The 19,723-nt window shown below is 42.4% G+C and overlaps 1 protein-coding gene across 4 annotated transcripts in view; it reads left to right on the forward strand.

The window, feature by feature from the left end:
• SFMBT2 (Scm like with four mbt domains 2) overlaps positions 1–19,723 on the forward strand; it is a 241,820-nt gene that overhangs the window by 175,031 nt on the left and 47,066 nt on the right. For all 4 annotated transcript variants that reach the window (XM_032258157.1, XM_032258158.1, XM_032258156.1 and 1 more), the window contains one exon: positions 6,732–6,858. In XM_032258157.1, coding sequence (XP_032114048.1) covers positions 6,732–6,858 — 127 coding nt within the window. The remainder of the gene's footprint in view (positions 1–6,731; positions 6,859–19,723) is intronic.

Raw genomic sequence — 19,723 nt, forward strand, 5'->3', positions numbered from 1 at the left:
CTGGTCTGTGCTAACAAATTGACTAATAAATGCACAGTGGCTGGAACATGCTAAAGGGTGATGGCCAAGTCTCACTTACAGAAGAGCCCAGGGTTTTCCTGATTAGTAGGTGGTTCTCATCATGGTGAGTAACCTAGCCAGCAGAAGGAAAAGGGATGAAGGAGAAGGTGTCGCTGGTTCTAAAGACCGCAGCCTGATAGCAGCGTATGTTTCTGCTCCTTACTTTCCACTGCTGGGAGCTCCTCGCTTGGCTGCACCAGGTCACAGGTGAGGCCAGGAAGTGGGTCCTGCCTGGGCTTGCTGCTCAGCTGCTATTCTGGACTCTGGGGGGAAGAGGACGCATTTTGGTGGACGGCTGGCCTCCTGTGCCTGTTAGAGGAACACTTGCTGTGTAGCGTCTTATCCACGAGCCCACGGAGAGGAGAGCCTTTGCTCCTGAGGCCTAGTCTTAAAATACAGTCTTACTAATTTTGATGGCTTTAGTACTTTCTTTGATGTCCAGTAAGGTGCTAGTAAGTTGTGTACTTTGCTTACTTTAAGCTACTACCTGTTCATATAGAGCTTATTGGAACATAGTAATAGGATTTTTGTGGCACATAAAGTAGCAATGAGCATGTGTGTGTGTGTGTGTGTGTGTGCGTGTGTGTGCACATGCATGTACTTACAGCACTATAGGAGGTCATTTTATAAACTACAGTCATGCGTTGCTTAATGATGGGGGTATATTCTGAGAAATGCATCATCAGGCCACTTCATTGTTACGTGAATGTCATAGAGTGTGCTTTGTACCTACACAGGCCTAGATGGCATAGCCTATCCTACTTATAGCTTTGAGATTCATCCACAGCCTGGATGGTATAGCTTATACCACATAGCCCAGGTTGCGTGGCATAACCATGTAATCGTATGGGGCCACCATTGTATGCACAGTTCATCATTGACTGAAACGTCACTATGCGGTACATGATGACTGTAGTTTACAAAATTATCAATAATTCATCAACCCTAGGAATTGTGAGTAGAGACATCATTTACCTCTGTTTTAAGAATTAGGCTTAAATGTATAGTCTACTGTGTTCAATGTACTTTCAGTTAGGAAAGTTAATTTATGTTAAGACAAAAAGATTATAGTCTCCTCTTAATTGAGGTCTGTAACAGCAGTGCAAAGCACGTGCAGGTCAGAGACTTGTTTGCTGAGCATGCACTCCAGGAGCTGCAGGTTCGTTCCCACTGCACCTGTCATTGCACACTTCACATAACAATATGAAAAATGAAGCGAGAAAGGAGTGTCTGAATAGACAGAAGTTCAAAAGTCAGTGTAAGTCAAAATCAGATTTCGGAGGATTCAGTAGGTTGCTGATTGGTTCAGCTGGTACTTGTAAGTACAGAAGCACGTCAGCAGCAAGGTTGGAAATCAAGGATCCTTCTGTGATTGAACCACCTTGAGAAGTAGCTCAAATCTCAGTTGAGTTCTCGCCTTATCTAGGTTTCTTGGAGCCTGCCGGGCACCTGCATGATCCACGGAGCCCGCAAAAATCTAGGCAGAATTTACACCTCGAATTTTTGGGGTTCCCGGTCCTGGCTTTCCCCAGGATTGCCACTGAATGATGTTGCCTTGCACAAGAGTAGTTTCTCTGTATCTTGAAGAATCGAGTGGCGTGTGTTTAGGTGACAGGGTTGGCTGCATAGCTGTGCCCCAACAAAGACCACAGCTGGTGAACTCTGAAAGCTTTGACATCCTGTGCTGTCTTGACTTCTCACCATATTGATGTCACAGTCACAGAATCTGCTGGCTTGTCTGCTTTCATTTAGGGCCATGGAAACATTTCGTAGCACCCTAAAACCCCTTCTAGATTGTGCTTTGTACCTGACAAGGTACAAAGAGAAATATTCCTTCCCCGGATCATTAGCCTTTGGAAGAAAAGCCTTATCTCTCCCTTTCATTCTATATTTAAAGAGTGATTTCTTCTATGACAACAGAGTCCCACTATAGCTTCTTTTTATCGCCCTCTCTTCCCATTCACAGCCAGGAGTTGTCCACATGCGTTTGAATGGTAGAGCAAGGCACCACATTCCCAGGTGGCTTCTGAGTTTTCGGGATTTGGCTACCAAGGTGCTCTCTGTTTGGATGAATTTGTGGGCATAGGAATGCCTTTGTTTCTGGTGCTCCGTTTATGTAACAGGATTGTCGCTCTGTTTATGTAATAGACAGGATTGTTGATGTATGCATGGCATTGGTGGTGCTTTGCTGAATTTGTTAGCTTGCTACAAGTGCTCCTTAATGGAATCCATATTACGACTTCATTTTTTAATCACACATCTCCTGTGTATTAGAGGAGAGCTAGTGTGGAATTGGATGCATGGAAGACATTTCCCCAGAGATGTTTAACAGAGACTGTTACGAAAGGGATCGACACAGTAAAATGCTTGGTAAATAAACTCACAGGTAACAGTTTTGCTATTGATCCTTTATAAATTACGCTCAAACAGTGGACTGAAATGAAAATAGGTTATGTGGTTGAAGCATTCCTTTGTTAAGAAGGATAAAATGCATTTTAACTTATTTAGAGGCTTTTCAAGTGGCTGATGGAGTTGTATTTTCAGAAGGAAGCTCAATACATAATAGCCACGGGTGAAGCAGAGTGACTTGCAGAAACACATAGCCCACCTAGAAGATCTTTGATTCCTATTTCCAAAGAAATGTAAGGGCATGGACCCAGTTGATTTCTTAACAAGCATTGGATCACTTTTTTTTCAGGTTACATAAAGATATAATTGTGTTTTTCAAATTAAGTTTTAGAAAAAGACATATAAATGTGGATTACCTTGATTTATTTCCACTAGTCACAAAAAGTAGTAGTCTCTGTTACTTACAGGAACCTGTTTATCTTGGTATCTATAAATACATAGATCCAGAGTATTGTAACATGTCTGATGACAATTTATAGTAGCTGGCAATTTGGGAAATTTTCGTATTTATTTTAAAATAATGTTTTCAGTATTGGCCAAATAAGCTCAGACTGAGTCAACCCTTCTGCATGCACATAGAGCAGCTCTAAAGTCTGGACATAGGACCCAAAATCACTATTTGGGGGTAGTGGAACATGAAGAAAAGCAGGCGTATTTCGAAGGGAACAGGAGATTAGAAGAAGGGAATAATAGCATGGGGGAATTGTCCCATTTTTTCAGACTTTTACTTCAGGGCAGCCACAGTTGGCAACATGTGGGATGTAAAATTCATGGTCTCTCTCGCCTGATGAACCACATTACAAAATTTGATCAACCACCAATCCTGGAAAGTGAGGGGAGACTTAGACAGGGGAGAGCCAGGACCCCAGATTCTATGTGTAAATTCTGTCCAGGTTTTTGGGGTGATCCCTGAATCATGTAGGTACCAGGAAGGCTCCAAACAGCCTAGGAAAGCTGAACTCAATTGAAATTTGAGCTGCTTCTTAAGAGACAGTCTGAAGTTTCAGTCTAACCAAGATGATTGCTTGCTAAAATAGAAAAGTCGACACTGTTGGTAGGAATATAGCATAATCTAGAGTCTCCACAACGTAACATTTAAAATATCCATTCTTTAATTCCCACATTGCTCAAGACAAATGGGAAAATCAGCCTCATTCTCAGTAGAAAAGATAATCAACATAGACTAAACCAAGCATAGACTAAACCCATCGTGATCCAGGTGTTGGAATTACAAGACAAGTATTTTCAATCCCTCATTGTAACTAAGCGTAATGTAAAGCAGTGGTTCTTAAAGTGCGGTCATGAGACCAGCAGCCTCAGTACCACCTGGGCACTTGTCATAAATACACATTCTCTGGCTCCACCTACAATCAACTGAATCAGAAACTTTAGAAGCCCAGAAGTTTATATTTCTGAAAGATTTTCAAGGGGGTTCTGATCCTAAAGTTTAAGAACTGTAGATATAAAGGAAAATATTCTCATAATGAATTGAAAGATAGGAAGTCCTTAAGAAGAAGTAGAAACTGTAAAAAAGAGAAATTATAGAACTGAAAAATACAGTATCTGAAATCAACAAATTCATTGAAGTAACTTAATGTGGACGACAGAGGAAAGAGTCCATGACCTTGAAGACAGAAATTATTCTGTCTGAAAACAGAAGACGATGGACAGGGAAATGAAGGACAGATGGAATTTCAGGATCTGAGGGACAGCTATCACAGAGAATTGAAGATGCAGAAGAAGTGGCTGAATAAGAATAAAAATAGACACTTAACCAAAGAAGATGTATGGATGCCCCAGAAAAACACAGGAAAACATACTTAGCATCAGTAGTCAGCAGGGCAAATGCAAGCTAACACCACCATGAGATGCCACTAGATATCTGTTAAAAGATTTTGAAAAACTGGCAATATCAGGTGCTGATGAGGATATGTAGCAACTAAAACTCTCCTACACTGCTCATGAGAATGCAAAATGCCATAGCAACTTTGGCAAACATTTTGGCAGCTTCTTAGTAGGTTAAAAGTTCATTTACCATATGGTCCAGCAGTCCCATCTCTAGAGTAATGCAAACTTAATGATATGTGTTGGATTGTGCCCTTCCCAAATTCATGTGTTCAAATCGTAACCCCCAATACCTCAGCATATGTGTGTCTTTGGAGATACGGTCTTAAAAAAGTAATTGAGATAAAACGAGGTCCTAAGCGTGGGCCCTCATCCAGTATAACTGGTGTCCTTATAAGAAAAGTGGGTGCCAGACACAGTGGCTCACACCTGTAGTTGCAGCACTTTGTGAGGCCAAGGTGGGCAGATCACTTGATGTCAGGAGTTCAAGACCAGCCTGACCAACATGGTGACACCCCGACTCTACTAAAAATACAAAAAAAAAATTAGCTGGATGTGGTGGTGCATGCCTATAGTCCCAGCTACTCAGGAGGCTGAGGCAGGAGAATCACTTGAACACAGGAGGCAGAGGTTGCAATGAGCTGAGGTCATGCTGCTATACTCCAGCCTGGGCGACAGAATGAGTCCCTGTCTGCAACTAAAAAAAGAGAAGAGGGGATTGAACCTCAAACAGATCTTAATGGCTTAGCTAGTTTCTCCACATATACAAATCAGGACACTCTTACTGCTGTTTATGTTAGGTAATTACCAGACATAAAGCATGCTGAAATTAGAACTGCTAAGTATACACAGAGCCATGACCACATGGACACACAGAGAGAAGATGACATCTGCAAGTCAAGGAGAGAGGTCTCAGAAGAAGCCTGCCCTGCCAACATCCTGATCTATGACTTCAGCCTCCAGGACCATGAGAAAATAAATTTCTGTTGCTTAAATCTCGCAGTCTGTAGTATTTTGCTATAGCAGCCTGAGCAGATTAATATACTTAGGTTTACATGAAAAGTTGTCCCAGAACGTTTATAGCAGCTTTCATCACAATCACTGAAAACAGCTCAGATGTCCTTTAACTGGTTAGTGGATAGATAAGCTATGGTGCATCTGTACAAACTACTCAGCAAGAAAGCAGAAGAAACTTCCATTTCATGTAATAGCATGGATAAATCTCAGTGCACTATGCTAAGTGAAAGAAGCCAGACTTGAAAGGCTACAGATAGTGTGAGTCCATTTACATGACTTACAGAATAAAACAGGGATTCTGATCCTAAAGTTTAAGAACTGTAGATATAAAGGAAAATTTTCTTATAATGAGAATATAAAGAAACACAAAGGAAATTACAGGAACAGGAAACAGATTGGTGGTTGCCAGGAATTGAGTGCTTTGGAGGGACTGATTACCAAAGGACCCTGGTACAAGGGTATTCAGGGGGCAAAGGAGTGGTTCTGTGTGTCAGTTGTGTTATAATGCTGCGTAATGAAATACTCTGGTCCCACAGCCTTACCCTGATAGAACAATATACCCAAATGACTGAATTTTACTCTATGTAAAAATGTTTAAAGTGATCTTAAAAAGTCAATAGCAAAGACCAAAGGAAAATAAAGATAACTTCAGATCAAAGAAAACTACAAGAATTCATCATCAAAAAGACCTACACAACTACCAAAAATTCTTTTTTTTTTTTTTTTTTTTTTGAGACGGAGTCTTGCTCTTTTGCCCAGGCTGGAGTGTGGTGGTGAGATCTCAGCTCACTGCAACCTCTGCCTCCTGAGTAGCTGGGATTACAGGCACGTGCCACCACGCTCAGCTAATTTTTGTATTTTAGTAGAGATGGAGATTCATCATGTTAGCCAGGCTAGTCTTGGACTGCTGACCCCGACTGATCTGCCCACCTCGGCCTCCTGCGGTGCTGAGAATTACGACATGAACCACCATACCTGACCTTCTACTACGAAAAATTTTAAAGGATATTCTTCCCACTTCCTTTAAAGGAAAATGATGCCGGATGGAAACTCCATCTACCCACTTGAGCTGTTATCAAGGGATATAGGAAGGTGGAAGAAATGGTGTGTACGTCAGTGATCCCATAGAAGGAAGGGTGCATGTGGAACTGGAGAGAGAATGAATTCATACTCTCACTCGTTTAACAAATATTATTAGGCACCTACTGTGTGCTTGGCATAGTTCTAAGAAATGAAGACCCGCTGGTTCTTTCTTCATGAGCGGTGGGAAGGAACAAACACTCACACAAGCTGGTCTTGTTGATGTAGGATCCGTGTACATTTCTTTCTGTTTCTTCATCAGCCCAGCTTTGTCTGGCTGCATCAGCACTGGCTCAGTGTCGGTCGTGTTTCTCTTGCAGACATCATTCAGTCGAGGTTTCACAAAGAACATGAAACTGGAAGCTGTGAACCCCAGGAATCCAGGAGAACTGTGTGTGGCCTCCGTTGTGAGCGTGAAGGGGCGGCTGATGTGGCTTCACCTGGAAGGTACGTACTCACTGAGGGTAGCGGTTGCGGGGGGGGAGTGATGTAGGGTTTGTTGAGATGGCAGGTGTGGGGGAACGCAGCCCTTCTCAGAAGGCCCCTTGCTTCTGTTTCATTTAAATAGATCTTAAATTATTCAGTGTTCTTAAATAAGTGAAACTAATCAAGTATAAATTTATTCGGAGGCTCTCAACTAATAATTTCATGCAATGAGATGCTGGTGAGATAATTATGTTTGGAACACAGTGGTCTTTTTACATCTATGATTAGTAAAGCAAATGTCACAATTAAATTAATGTGAGTCACCAAAACTGGGATTTGAGGTCCTGGATATTATGAGGACAAAATTGTATATTTGTATTTTAATGTGGCAGTATCTTTTACTTTGGTTTCTTCTGCAGATATTTAATTCTTCCTCAAAATAGTACCTGGAGGATGCTTTTCTCCCCAAATGTCTAATAAACAGGATTTAGGCTTGTTTGTTCAGTGATGTTGAAACTCTTCTTTATAGCTAGAGTATTTAGAGGTGTAAGAAAACTCACAGAACAGTGTATTTTGTGAACAGAATCCTGATCAGATTTTATATTTAAGTAGAAAACCATATTTTCCAGGTGGTGTGTTTTCAGTGAGAAATAATTAAAATGGATTTGATCTCCAAGGCTTTCCAATCTTTCTGTGATATATAATTCTTTGGGGTTTTTTCCCCTAGGATTTCATAATACTCAGTAGTTATTTCAAGTGTATCTGCAAAAAATGAACAAATATGAACAGTAAAATAATGTTAGCTCTCCTAGTTCATAGTTTAAATCTTAGGACTTACTCAATACCATGCTTGGAATTAAAAAATTTAGAAGGAAAGTCACAGAATTAGTACTGAGATCCTCTCCATTTATATTTCTTCACTCTGCAACTGTAAAATGCCTGCAAAGTTCTGAGGCAGGCCTACAGCCTCATCCCAGGGATTGAGAAGAAAACAGCCATTGTGGCTGAAATCATTGTGTCTCCAATTCCCAGAAAATGGTTTAAAACGTTACTGATGTTTAGGGTTCCAAAATCAATGTGACATAAATGGAAATTCCCAAAAAGTTGATTGCTTAGTGGGTCTTCAAGTAGAATGGCCTGTGTCTGGAATTAATAAAAGTGTAGACACAGGCAATGTGGTAACATTTCTGTAGCTTACAGGAATAGACCATGGCTTTATTTTCACAGCTCCACCTAGGGTTGAGTGAACTGCTGCTCTTGAAGAAACAAGATTCCTTCCTGTACTCTCTAATGACCAAATTTAACTTGCTATCTAACACTATGCTGAGCCATCTTAACGAGATTGGACTCTTGTTTGCATTATTAATTTGAAAACAAAAATGGTGAAGTTAAAAGCCCATGTTTTATCCTCATTATTTAGCACGTTGTGGTAAAAATTCTTTGGCAGTCATTATTTCTTTAGCAGTTTCTACTTTCAGCATGTTTTATGACTGTTAATTACCTAACACAAACAGCAGTAAGAATGTCCTGATTTTTATAGGTGGAGAAACTAGCTAAGCCATTAAGATCTGCCTGGGGTTCAATTCCATTGCTCTTGACATTTTCTCTGTTGCTTAATTCTCCAGACCCTATGGCTTCCCACATCTTAAAAAGAATGATGAACAACGTTTAGTGTATATTTAACATTTGGGGCAGTATTTTCTTCTTTGGCCTGTTCTTTGAATATAGATTTTTGGTTTTCTAGCAAGGAAATGAAAGTCAGCTCATGTCAGATATTTTTCTTATTCCCCAGAGTGCTTTCACTGGGTAGTAATGAAAATTAGTTACCGTTAGGAAACAGATTAGAAAATATACACTGACTGTTTTCCCAGGCCTGACACATTGTTTCAAAAAGTGTTTGGGAATAGTCTGTTGAGTATTATCTGTTGAATAGTATATCATCTGTAGTTGTTGCTCAAAATCATGCATCTTTGTCATCACTCACAAAAGACATTGCATACAAATAAAGTAAAATTCCAGTCAGTTTCCTGGGTCTTGCTTGAATTTTGATTTTTGTTTTCGTTTTGATTCTGGCCCTTACTGAGCATTTACCTTTCAAAGCGACAGCTTAATGGCACTTAGGTCTCATTATTTCAGTTTTATCTGTCTGCTGTTTCCTTCCCTCCATCTTGGGGATAAAATGACAGAGATTCATCATGGTCACCTTGTGGCTGTTATTTTATTTAATGATGATTATTCCGATTATAGGCCATTTATTTGACACATTAAATTTATAAAGTACTTTGTAACAATTTTATTAGTTATTTCCATGCACTAAATTGATTTGAAGTCTTTGCAGCACTGGACTGATTGGCTATCTTTAGGTAATTAAAATGATTCTTTCTAGTCAATATTTGATGTCTCTTGAAGTTGATTCATTCTTTACATGTCTCTAAAGGGGCTGTTGTTCAAGAGGGAGCAATGAATAAAATATATGAGATGATGTAATATTATTTTAGGTTCATATTTGAAAAGAATTTTAAGCTCCCAGAAACCAGTGGTAGTTAGCAGGGGTAATTGATTATGATGGGGCCAGTGTTCCAGAAAGGAGGCAGTGGCTTCTCTTAGGTCAGTGTTCTGCTGCAGGTCATCACGTCTGTAACTGTGAATATTGTTAGTATAACACAAGTTACTTTCAGTCTTAGGCCCCTAGCACTGTGGCCGCACACACTGGCTCCCACACTCACAGCTCTGCCATACCACAAACCAAGTGACTTTCTGTTCATTTCCAGTCATTCTTTTAATGGGACAGATACATTGGTCTGTCAGTTCTGTGTGCTCTCCTAGCTCTTTAGCCCAGAAGGAGGGTCACATGCTTGCATTGTCTTCCTTAGCTTCTTTTTTGGAGTCTTCCTTCTCAGAATCCTTCTTCCTAGACACCTGGCTAAATAGATTCACGTGCGCCACTTACATTGCATTTCAAATGCAGTGTAGGAAATCTGCCTGGTAGATTTCTAGCTCACATTTTTAGCAGTTAATGCAACAGATTGACAAGAACTTTTGAGTGATTTTATTGAGATATTTTATTGAAAAAAAATTTTCATTTTTAAAAATCATTTAAAATACATATAACGTTAAATTTTACCACTTTAGCCATTTTTAATTACACAGTTCAGTGGCTAGAGGTTTATTCCCACTGTGATAAACCCATCACCACTATCCATCTCCGGAACAGTTTTCATGGTGCAAAACTGAAACTCTCTTTTCGTAAAAGTCTCCCTTCCCTCCTCAGCCCCTAATAGACACCATTCTCCTTCCTGTCTCTTTGAAATTAATGATTCTAAGTACCTCACATGAGTCAAATCATGCTGAATTTGTCTGAAAATGGCTTTTTACAAGGTTGATTATCAATCATAATGCTTTATGTTTATCTACTTTCATAATAATTTGCCCTCTGGTCTTTTTGGTCCTCACAGACCTGGCCACCTTATTTATTGGCAAGAATATCAAGATGTAGGTGGCTTGTGGTGAATGCAGGACTGAAGAGTCAGTTGATAGAGGAGCCAGTCCTGATTCCTGGGCTTCCTTGGAAATGTCCCCAGAGGCACATTAAAAGGACTAGGGACACAGAGGAGGACGAACAGGTTCAGATGGAGAGAGATTTGAAATCTTAAGATATGAATGGGGATCCCAGGTGAGGAGGCGTGGGAAGTGGCGGGAATTTTGACACGGAGGCCCTCATCAGAGGCTACAGGATATGTGGGGACGGTGACCACAAACTTTGCTTAAACGAGACTTTTAGGAGCAAACAGGGCACTAGCCAGGGAGGGGGCAGCAGACTAGCTGGGTAGTCACACAAGTCACCATATTAGTCCGTTTTCACACTGCTGATAAAGTCATACCCAAGACTGGGAAGAAAAAATAGATAGAATGGACTCACACAGTTCGTGTGGCTGGGAGGCCTCACCATCATGGCAGAAGGTGAAAGTCACATCTTACATGGTGGCAGCAGGAGAGAATGGGAGCCAAGGGAAAGGGAAACCCCTATAAAACCATCAGATCTTGTGAGACTTATTTGCTACCATGAGAACAGTATTGGGGAGCTGCCCCATAATAAAGCTATCTCCCACCAGGCCCCTCCCACAACACGTGGGAATTTGGGGAGCTACAATTCAAGATGAGATTTCCCTGGGGACAAGGCCAAACCATATCAGTCATCGTGATCTGGGGACTGCGATGGGAGGGTGGTCGGCCAGGTGTGAATGAAGGCCCCTGACCACCCTGTGGCCTTGAGCACATTGCTTAAGCCCTGCTTTCCCCATTTCTAAAATGGTAGTCATGGTATGACTTACAGCAGGGGCTTGGTTTGCCTTAAAGCAGTCAGCAGAGTTTCCAGGAAGAGTTTGCCAGGAGAAGAGAATGAAGAGAAAACTCTCAGGAGCCAGAGAGAGACTCCGTGATGGGTCTGGTTCCTCGAGAATGTGCTCAAGTCTTAGGTACTCAGCTGCTCCTGGTGGCTGGGATGAACAGACAATCACACGGGGGTCTATACCACCCAGCGAGTTTGTCTGCTGTGTTCAAGGCATGGGGGGGCCATCCCTAGTAGACCCTCAAGCCAAACAGGGCAGGGAGGGAGGAGGGAAGCAGGGCAGGCCCTGATGTCTATGGAGTTGAGTCAATGTGGGATTAAACCCATCAGCAGGCCACCCTCTGGCACCTGCAGCAGACTCTCCTCCTTGCAGGGTTTTGTGCTGCCCCTTATGAGGTCCTGCCTCCGTGGATATGAGCCGTGCAGGTGAACCCAGGGCCCGATTGCTTAGGGAGGGATTTCAGAGCTTGGTTGAGCAGCGCAGTGCCCTGGAGCCCTCACGTACAATGTTGGATAACACAGCACCTGCCTCAGGAGATAATTGCAACATTAATTAATCCATGAAGATCACCTAAAACAGGTTCAAGACCATAGGAAACATTTGGAAAATATTCCATATATTTTTGTTTTGTTTTGAGACAGGGTCTTGCTCTGTGGCCCAGACTGGGGCAATCACAGCTTACTGTAGCCTCAAACTCCTGGGCTCAAGCAATCCTTCCACCCCAAGCTCCTGAGTAGCTGGGACTACAGGCATGTGCCACTACCCCTGGCTAATTTCTTTTGTATTTTTAATAGAGCTGGGGGTCCCACTGTGTTGCCCAGGGAGGTCTCAAACTCCTGGGCTCAAGTGATCCCTCTACCTTGGCCTCCCAAAGTGCTGGGATTACAGGTATGAGCCACCATGCCAAGCCTGTTCTCTCTATTTTTGTCCTCATCTTGATTCATATACTTTTCCTTCTGTTGAAGTAATGTGATCAGTTCTCTCTTCCCCAGTGCTGAGTATTTTAGCTTTTTAGTTGAGGCAGAAAGTCTTTCATGCCACAAGAGTTAGGAAGACAAGCAGGCTTCCTTACTTCTGAGTTATTTAGTTCTTTCTGTTATTAACACTGCAGAAATTGTTGAAGAGAACTTTAAAATGTGAATAATAAAACAAGTTTTGAAATGGGGAGCCCTGTTATAAATTAAAATAGGCAGGGAATCTGCATTTTGTGTTTTTGTGACTTGAATGGGTGGAAAACATAAATAATGGCAAAACACACCGTGCACATATCAAGCTAGGAATCCGTGCTGTGTACAGCTTTGGACAGTAAGTTTTTGGAGTTCAGGAGTTGCCTCCTTGTACCATGGGCTTCACATTCTTCACTGACAAGCACAGCACTTATATGCAGGGTAGGTCTGGCACACGTGTAGTTTCTGATTTCTGCAAGTGCGTTTGGAGAGCAGCGTGCGGATCCCGTAAGTCTGTGGGACTTCCTCATAGGAATTTAAACACAAGAAGCAGTGACAGCTCAAATAAGTCTAATCTCTCCTTTGCCCATCTTAAGAAATGTATCATTCCGGAATTGTCTGGTAGCCTCTTCCCCTTTATCTGACTTGGTCTCAGCCTGTTGGCAGAGGTGGAGTAGATGTCTGAACTCACCCTGTTGTGCTGACCTTTCCTTCTCCACTTGCATCAGTTATACCCAGCCTCCAAGGTAGGAACACAGCACAGCAACCCGCAGGGGCAGTTCCCCGACCTGGCAGGGCCACTGCCCTCTCTTCACCTGCTGCAGTGGCCTGTGTTCGTGGGAGTGATGGCTGGAAGATGCTGGACATTTTCTTAACCTCTTGTTAAGAAAGATCGCGTATATGTCCTCCATCTCCTGCTTTGATTGGTTGTTTCTTGCTTTTTACTTGTGATGCTTTCTCTGCTTTTTCATGGGACTTTGAGGTAATTTCTATAAAATGCAGGCATTGCCTTCTTCCAAATACACAGTAGGTCTATGTTTCTTTTTTCAAATTTTTTAATTTTATTGTAAATTCTGGGATACATATGCAAAACGTGCAGTCTGTTACATAGATATACATGTGCCATGGTGATTTGCTGCACCTGTCAACCCGTCAAATAGGTTTTAAGCCCCACATGCACTAGGTATTTGTCCTAATGCTCTTCCTCCCCTTGCCCCCCACCCGCCGACAGGCCTCAGTATGTGATGTTCCCCTCTCTGTATTCATGTGTTCTCATTGTTCAGCTCCCACTTATGAGTTGAGAACATGCAGTGTTTGGTTTTCTGTTCCTGTGTTAGTTTGCTGAGGCTGATGGTTTCTAGCTTCATCCATGTCCCTACAAAGGACATGAACTCATTCTTTTTTATGGCTGCATAGTATTCCATGGTGTATATGTGCCACATTTTCTTCATCCAGTCTACCATTGATGGGCATTTGGGTTGGTTCCAAGTCTTTGCTATCGAGTAAAGACTAAATTCCATGACAAGACATTCAGCAACCCATCCCCTGTAGAAACATATGCTTCCTGAATATGTGATCTTGGCACTTTCTGAGTGTAAATCTCTTTGCTTATTTGTGCAGCTGTATAACACGGCCAGTGATAGAATCTGTCTTACAGGATGGTGACGAGTGGATGAACACTGATAGAGTGCAGGAGTCGTGGTTGGCACAGAGTAGTCACTGCTCAGTAAATGCAGATCCCTGATGTTATCATTAGGCAGCACTTTTCTTTTCGGATTTGCCACCTGCAGGAGCCTGTGCTCCAGCTGAAAGGAGCACTCGTGTCTGCAAACCTCCTGAGTGGTGCCGGACACCATTCCACAGGGCTCTGCTCGTCTCCGCGCATCTGACAAAGCACAATGTTTTTGCAGGAGGTCATGTGACCTTTGCTGGCCCAGTGTTTGCTGAATAGCCGTGAGGAAGAAATAAAATGTGTTTTCCTGAACAAAATAGTGATTTAAGTTACAGCAGTCCCTCAAAAGCTACTGTTTGGCCACCTGAATTTGGGGACAGTGAGATATTTTATACCGGAAGCTAAAATTCAGAAACTCCTTGACTGGTTTGTTTCCATGGTTGACTGAGTTCTAGCAAACTGCCCTCCCGCTCCAAGTCAACGGGGTCCTATTAGAATGCACATTTCTCCCAGAACCAGTGCCTCCAGTCCGAGTCCCATAGCATTGTCTCTGGGAATCTGCATTTGTAAAGCCTCCCTCCCCAAATGTTTCTTATGCAGCCTAGAGCTTGTAAACCACTCCAGTAGGTCAATGGGCAAGGCATGGTCTGGCTCAGAGAAACCCATCTGAGCCCACCTCATATGTTTGGGAGACCGGGTATGGAACACAGACACTTAAACTTTTCCGGAACCGGTGAAAAGTTCAGGTAGTTAATACGCATTTTGCAGATATTTGCAAAATTGAAACAAGGGAACATGTAAACGTGAAAATAATTACATTTCAAGCCAGGATGGGTGGTTTTAAAATCTTTAAAAACAGGAAGTATGGCCTGCATGAGACCTTAGTGGGAGAAGCTGCTTCAGCAGTTGGGAATACAGGAGCAGTATTTTCCAGGCAGTTAAAGCAGGTGACCCGTGGGAGTTGTCTCTGGGAAGAAGCGTTTCATCGCGCCACAGGTGTTTGGTCTGAAGGCTGGTGCTCTGTTAGGTTTTGGTGCTCAGCAGCAGGACTGTTTCTGGCTGTCATAAGTCCATTGGGAATGATTTTGGAAGACTGTTGACCAGAGGCCAGGGAACTGTCTCTCCACAAGACTCTGCAGCAGGGACCACAGCAAAGTTCGGGTTTTCCAGTTGCCATTGTGACGCATGTGACTTCCCGGTGAGCACGTTCTCACTGAAGGGGTCAGTTCCCCCGCCTCCACCCACTGCCCAGGTTGACCTGGCTTTTCCTCCTGTAGCAGCAGGCAAGAACTACTGCATGGTGGGAATTCTGCAAAAACAGTATGGGGTCCTAACAGGAGGGGGACGAATGCTAGACACATACCCCCGACCCAGAAATAAGAACAAGAAGGAAAAAGATAGCTGCCCACCCCAGGTGCTTTCTAAGGCTCTGGAGCTGGACTGCCCAGGTTTAAATCCTGCAGCCGCCTCTTACTGGCCACTTGATCTCTTCCTGTGCCGCCGTTTACTGATCTCTGAAATGGGGAAGAAACAGTCCCTATCTCTTAGGGTTGCTGTGAGGACTGAACACTTGGAATGGAGTAAGCTCAGTGTTTGCTATTGTGCAGGTCTCTCTCCTCTCTCTCCAGCCCCTCTCCCTCCCCACATACATGTTTAATCCCATTTCTGTCATTTCCTTTAGCCTGTTTCCCATGATACCTTGATCCTGCCCACCACAGCCTTGCCCGCTGTTTTTCTTTTTTTCCCAGGCCAGAGCTGACCCAGGGATGCTCTGCCCACCGGCCTTCTTGATAGACATCTGTAAAGGGAACAGGCCTAGCGGGCAGGTGGGGCTTCCAGCGTTCAGGTTCCGCTTATGGGCGCTCACACAGGCTTTTCATTCTGCTGGTGTTTTGCCTGTTCATCTCACACTCGAGCCTGTCAGCATTTACTGTGCCTGTTAACTTTCAGTGGGGACATTTATTAGGCAAGGATAATGTATTCCCTTAAATACTTCTTTTCCTTCTACTTATTCCAGCCTTTAACTGAGAGGAAGCAATTGCTTCAATTCTCTTCCCCAAGCAGGTGGAGCATGTTTGCCTCCCCCGCCCCAGGTCCCTCTTGCCTCTGCTGCCCTGTGACATCTCTCACCCGAGGTCACGAATGCCCATGCTGTCTCCCGTGACTCGCTGGGAGTGAAATAATTACATAATTTTAGGAGTTAGATAGAATTGTTTTCCTAAGAAGACACTCAGGTGTCTTCCCAAGCCGTAAGCATCTCCCCTTTTCATCCTGGGGTCCTGGGTGGCATAGGGGACCCTCTTGATTACAGTCTCCTGTGCCATCGGCTGGGTAGAGCCATGGTGTGGTCTTTGCCTTGAGAGCGGCAGGTAGACCTCTGCGTCCTGCTGAACTGGGGACAAGGAGGGTAGCAAACTGCAGAACTATTTTAAGGTTCCAAATGGATTCTCGGGAATCTGTGTTCTTGTCAATTTAGATTGTGAGTACAGAAACTCTTTGTTCCCTTAGACGTGAAATGTTGACTGCTGTTTAGTTTTATTTTCCTTTAAGGTAATTAGCCCCTCACTAATCCATCCTCTGTGGCAATACCATATTTATATATTAGAATCTTAACTTTCTTCTCTGGGTATCTTTGGTTATGTTTTACAATGGTGGTGATTGTGGAGGCCTTGGTGATTGTAAAACAGGTAACTCATTCACAAAGATTAAAAAATCTTAAAGGTTTATCTTGCATTAGATTTTCCCTCCACTCCTGTGCCCCCAGCCCCCAGCCACCTGGTTCCTTTCCCCGTGGACACTCACTGTGTTAGTATTTTGCATTTCCTTCCTGATTTATGTTATGCACATATGAATATATGTTATTTCCCCTTTTTAAACAGATGGTAGCGTGCTGTGTATGCACAGTGTTCTGCGCCTTTTTCACTCAGCAATGCATCTTAGAGATCTGTACATATAAATATATTAAGAGGTGTCTGATTCTTTTTTATAGCTGCAGAATATTTCTTCATATGGAAGCTCCCAGATTTGCTTAAGTGCTTTCCCATCGATGGGGATTTAAGCTTCCTCATGGTTTCTGAGATGAAGGCCATGGATAAAAATAAACAAGTAGAATTCATACTGACCAGATGCAGCTTAGACAAAGTCAAGCGATTGAGCATGGTCCTCTGTTGTTTGTTGGGGATTTTTCTATAAAATGGTGAAGGACATTGCAGTGGTCTTCAGTGGAACATTCAGCTTTGCATATGTACTTCTGGCAGTCCTCAAATCAGGAGAATCACCGGACACATTATTTTAATGAATTATTTTGCATGCTGTTGAGTCTCCCATCTTGGAAAATTAGTTTGTTTTAAAAGATAGTTGTCTGAGTCCAATCAGATGAATGGAGATTCATAAGTTTGGTAAAGGGAAATGAAGACTTGGTACCTATTATTTAGAATGGGATTTGTTCAGGGTCAGGAACACTTACCTGGGGTGATAAATAACTGACCTTTTCATCAGTTCTCATTTAATTGATGCCATAATGGGATATATTTGGGGTGGGAGAACGCAGAACTGTAACTTTCTTGAGGGAAAGGTAGCCAACACATCTGACCTCATAAATTCTTGTTTAATTGAATGAGAAACATGATCAAAGGATTATAAAGTATGGTAAAGACGGCTCTAGCAATATATTAATAATGTCTGCATTGTACTGAAGTGTATATATTAAAGCCTTAACATGATGTGATGTTTGAACTAGCAGAACATTAGAAGATGAAAGTCACAATTTAGGAAGGAATAAGCTGTAAAGTTACTTTTATGCTTCCTTTTGAAGTACTGCTTTTAATGACCTTGAAAATCTTATTTGTAGCTAAACTTAAATCTGGAAATATAAATATATTTAGTAAATGAATCTAACCTGTTAGCAAGATTGCTGAGTAGCTAAGAAACAAATGCTCTTTGGGTCTGCAGAGGAGATAATGAGCATGTGTAACGGAAAGCGGTCCGGGGACCCGCTTTGTTGGACTCTGAAGAATCAGTCCCACACCCTTCGGGACAGGCAGAGGGACTTCCACATTTGATACCTCTGGAGAGAGTTTCTTTACCTTTTGTCTGTTTTGAACATATTCTTTCTTGTTTGATTCCTTTAGCAGTTAGGTTAAGTATTGGTCAAGTCTTATAATATTAGAAACAATGTCTATGTATTCAACCTTATTTAAAAATAAGCCCTATGAACCTTATAGCATTCCTTTATCTTCTGTATCCTTTAAATTATAGGGGAATGAAACACTTAAAAAGTTAAGACTGACAATGGTGATAATTGATTTCTTTGAGAACCAATCAAAAGTTCCAAATGATGAATGGTGATGATAGTACGTATGTATAAGCACCCACTGTCCATGTTCAGGGCACCTGATATGCACCAATATGTTGGCTCAACTCTAAATTGGGAGCCCACATTTAGCAACGAACATACTCCATCTTCACCATGTCTACTTGATGATGAAAAGTCAGAGCCACTGGAGCTCACACCAGATTTAGGACCATTTTGTGTTTGGTTGTTGGTATTTAGCTTCATGAAGTTACAGTTTTGGTGGGGAGGAAGGATGTGATTCAGAATTCTTCAGATGTGGTGAGATGACATGGATGGGGCTTACTATGTTATTCCCTCCCTCCCTCCCTCCCTCCGTCCCTCTCTCCTTCCTTCCTTCCTTCATCTTGCTCTGTCACTTAGGTTGGTGTGCAATGGTGCAATCACTGCTCTCTGTAACCTTGACCTCCCAGACTTGAGTGATCCTCCCACCTCAGCCTCCCAAGTAGCTGGGACTACAGTCACCTGCTACCACGCCAGGCTAATTTTGTATTTTTTATAGAGACAAAGCTTCTTCATGTTAGCCAGGCTGGTCTCAAACTCCTGGACTCAAGCAATACTCCTGCCTCAGCCTCCTGAGTACTGGTGCCTGCCACCACACCAGGCTAATTTTGTATTTTTTTGTAGAGGTGAGGTCTTGCCATGTTACCCAGGCTGATCTTGAACCCCTGGACTCAAGCAATTTGCTCGCCTTGGCCTCCCAAAGTACTGGGATTACAGTCATGAGCCACCACGCCTGGCCACTGTGTTTTTTTCATCTTGGTTCTCTGTGAGGAAACCAAAGCAGAACTGGATTAAGGGGTCAGAGTCCATGGGTCACCATTTATTAATGGAGATCTTATCTCTTGATTCCTGGTTCAAAGTTTTTTTTTTTTTTTCTTAACTATTGATTTGGTGTCGAATTTTCTTCTTTTAACTATTTCAAAATTTATTCTCTCCATAGCCAGAGCTCTTTGAAACTTTTGCTGCTGTTAAATCCAGACTCCTTGTCTTTTTCAGAATTTCTTGGCTGTGAAGCCAGGTCATCATAAGGCATGACTGTAATGATGAAACAGGATGTGGTAGTAGTCATCAGATCCCACTTTTTAGTGGGAGCTTTTTAGAGATTGCTATGTAAATGACTTTTCCATGCCATGGCCAAAGTCTACAGGCCACAAACTGAGTCCAAAACAAAGTGATTCCAAACTGATACGTTGACAAGTTTCCTGGAGAAAGGACCTTGTCCACGTGCACTGCTCATAAACCTTGTTTTTGAGTTTTACTGGTTCCATTTAGCTGTGATGCTTGACTTTCTTTCATTGAAGGTTGTCTTTGCTTGGTGTTGGGTGAAGCACATCATGCAGGCTTAGATGTGGGCCCTGCGGTCCCACCTCAAGCTCCAACACATTCACTTAACCTCAGAGCTGTTCTTAGGAAAGGGAGATGCTCGTTCTCTCAGCAAATCCTGCTCTGATGCTCATCTTTCCCTACAGCCCTTCTTCCTCTTCTATTTTTAAATTTTTTAATTGCATTTTAGGTTTGGGGGTACATGTGAAGAACATGCAAGATTGTTGTGTAGGTACACACA

The sequence above is a fragment of the Sapajus apella genome, unplaced genomic scaffold, assembly GCF_009761245.1.
Source record: "Sapajus apella isolate SASKATOON/1434 unplaced genomic scaffold, GSC_monkey_1.0 scaffold100, whole genome shotgun sequence".
In the NCBI taxonomy this organism is placed as follows: Eukaryota; Metazoa; Chordata; class Mammalia; order Primates; family Cebidae; genus Sapajus; species Sapajus apella.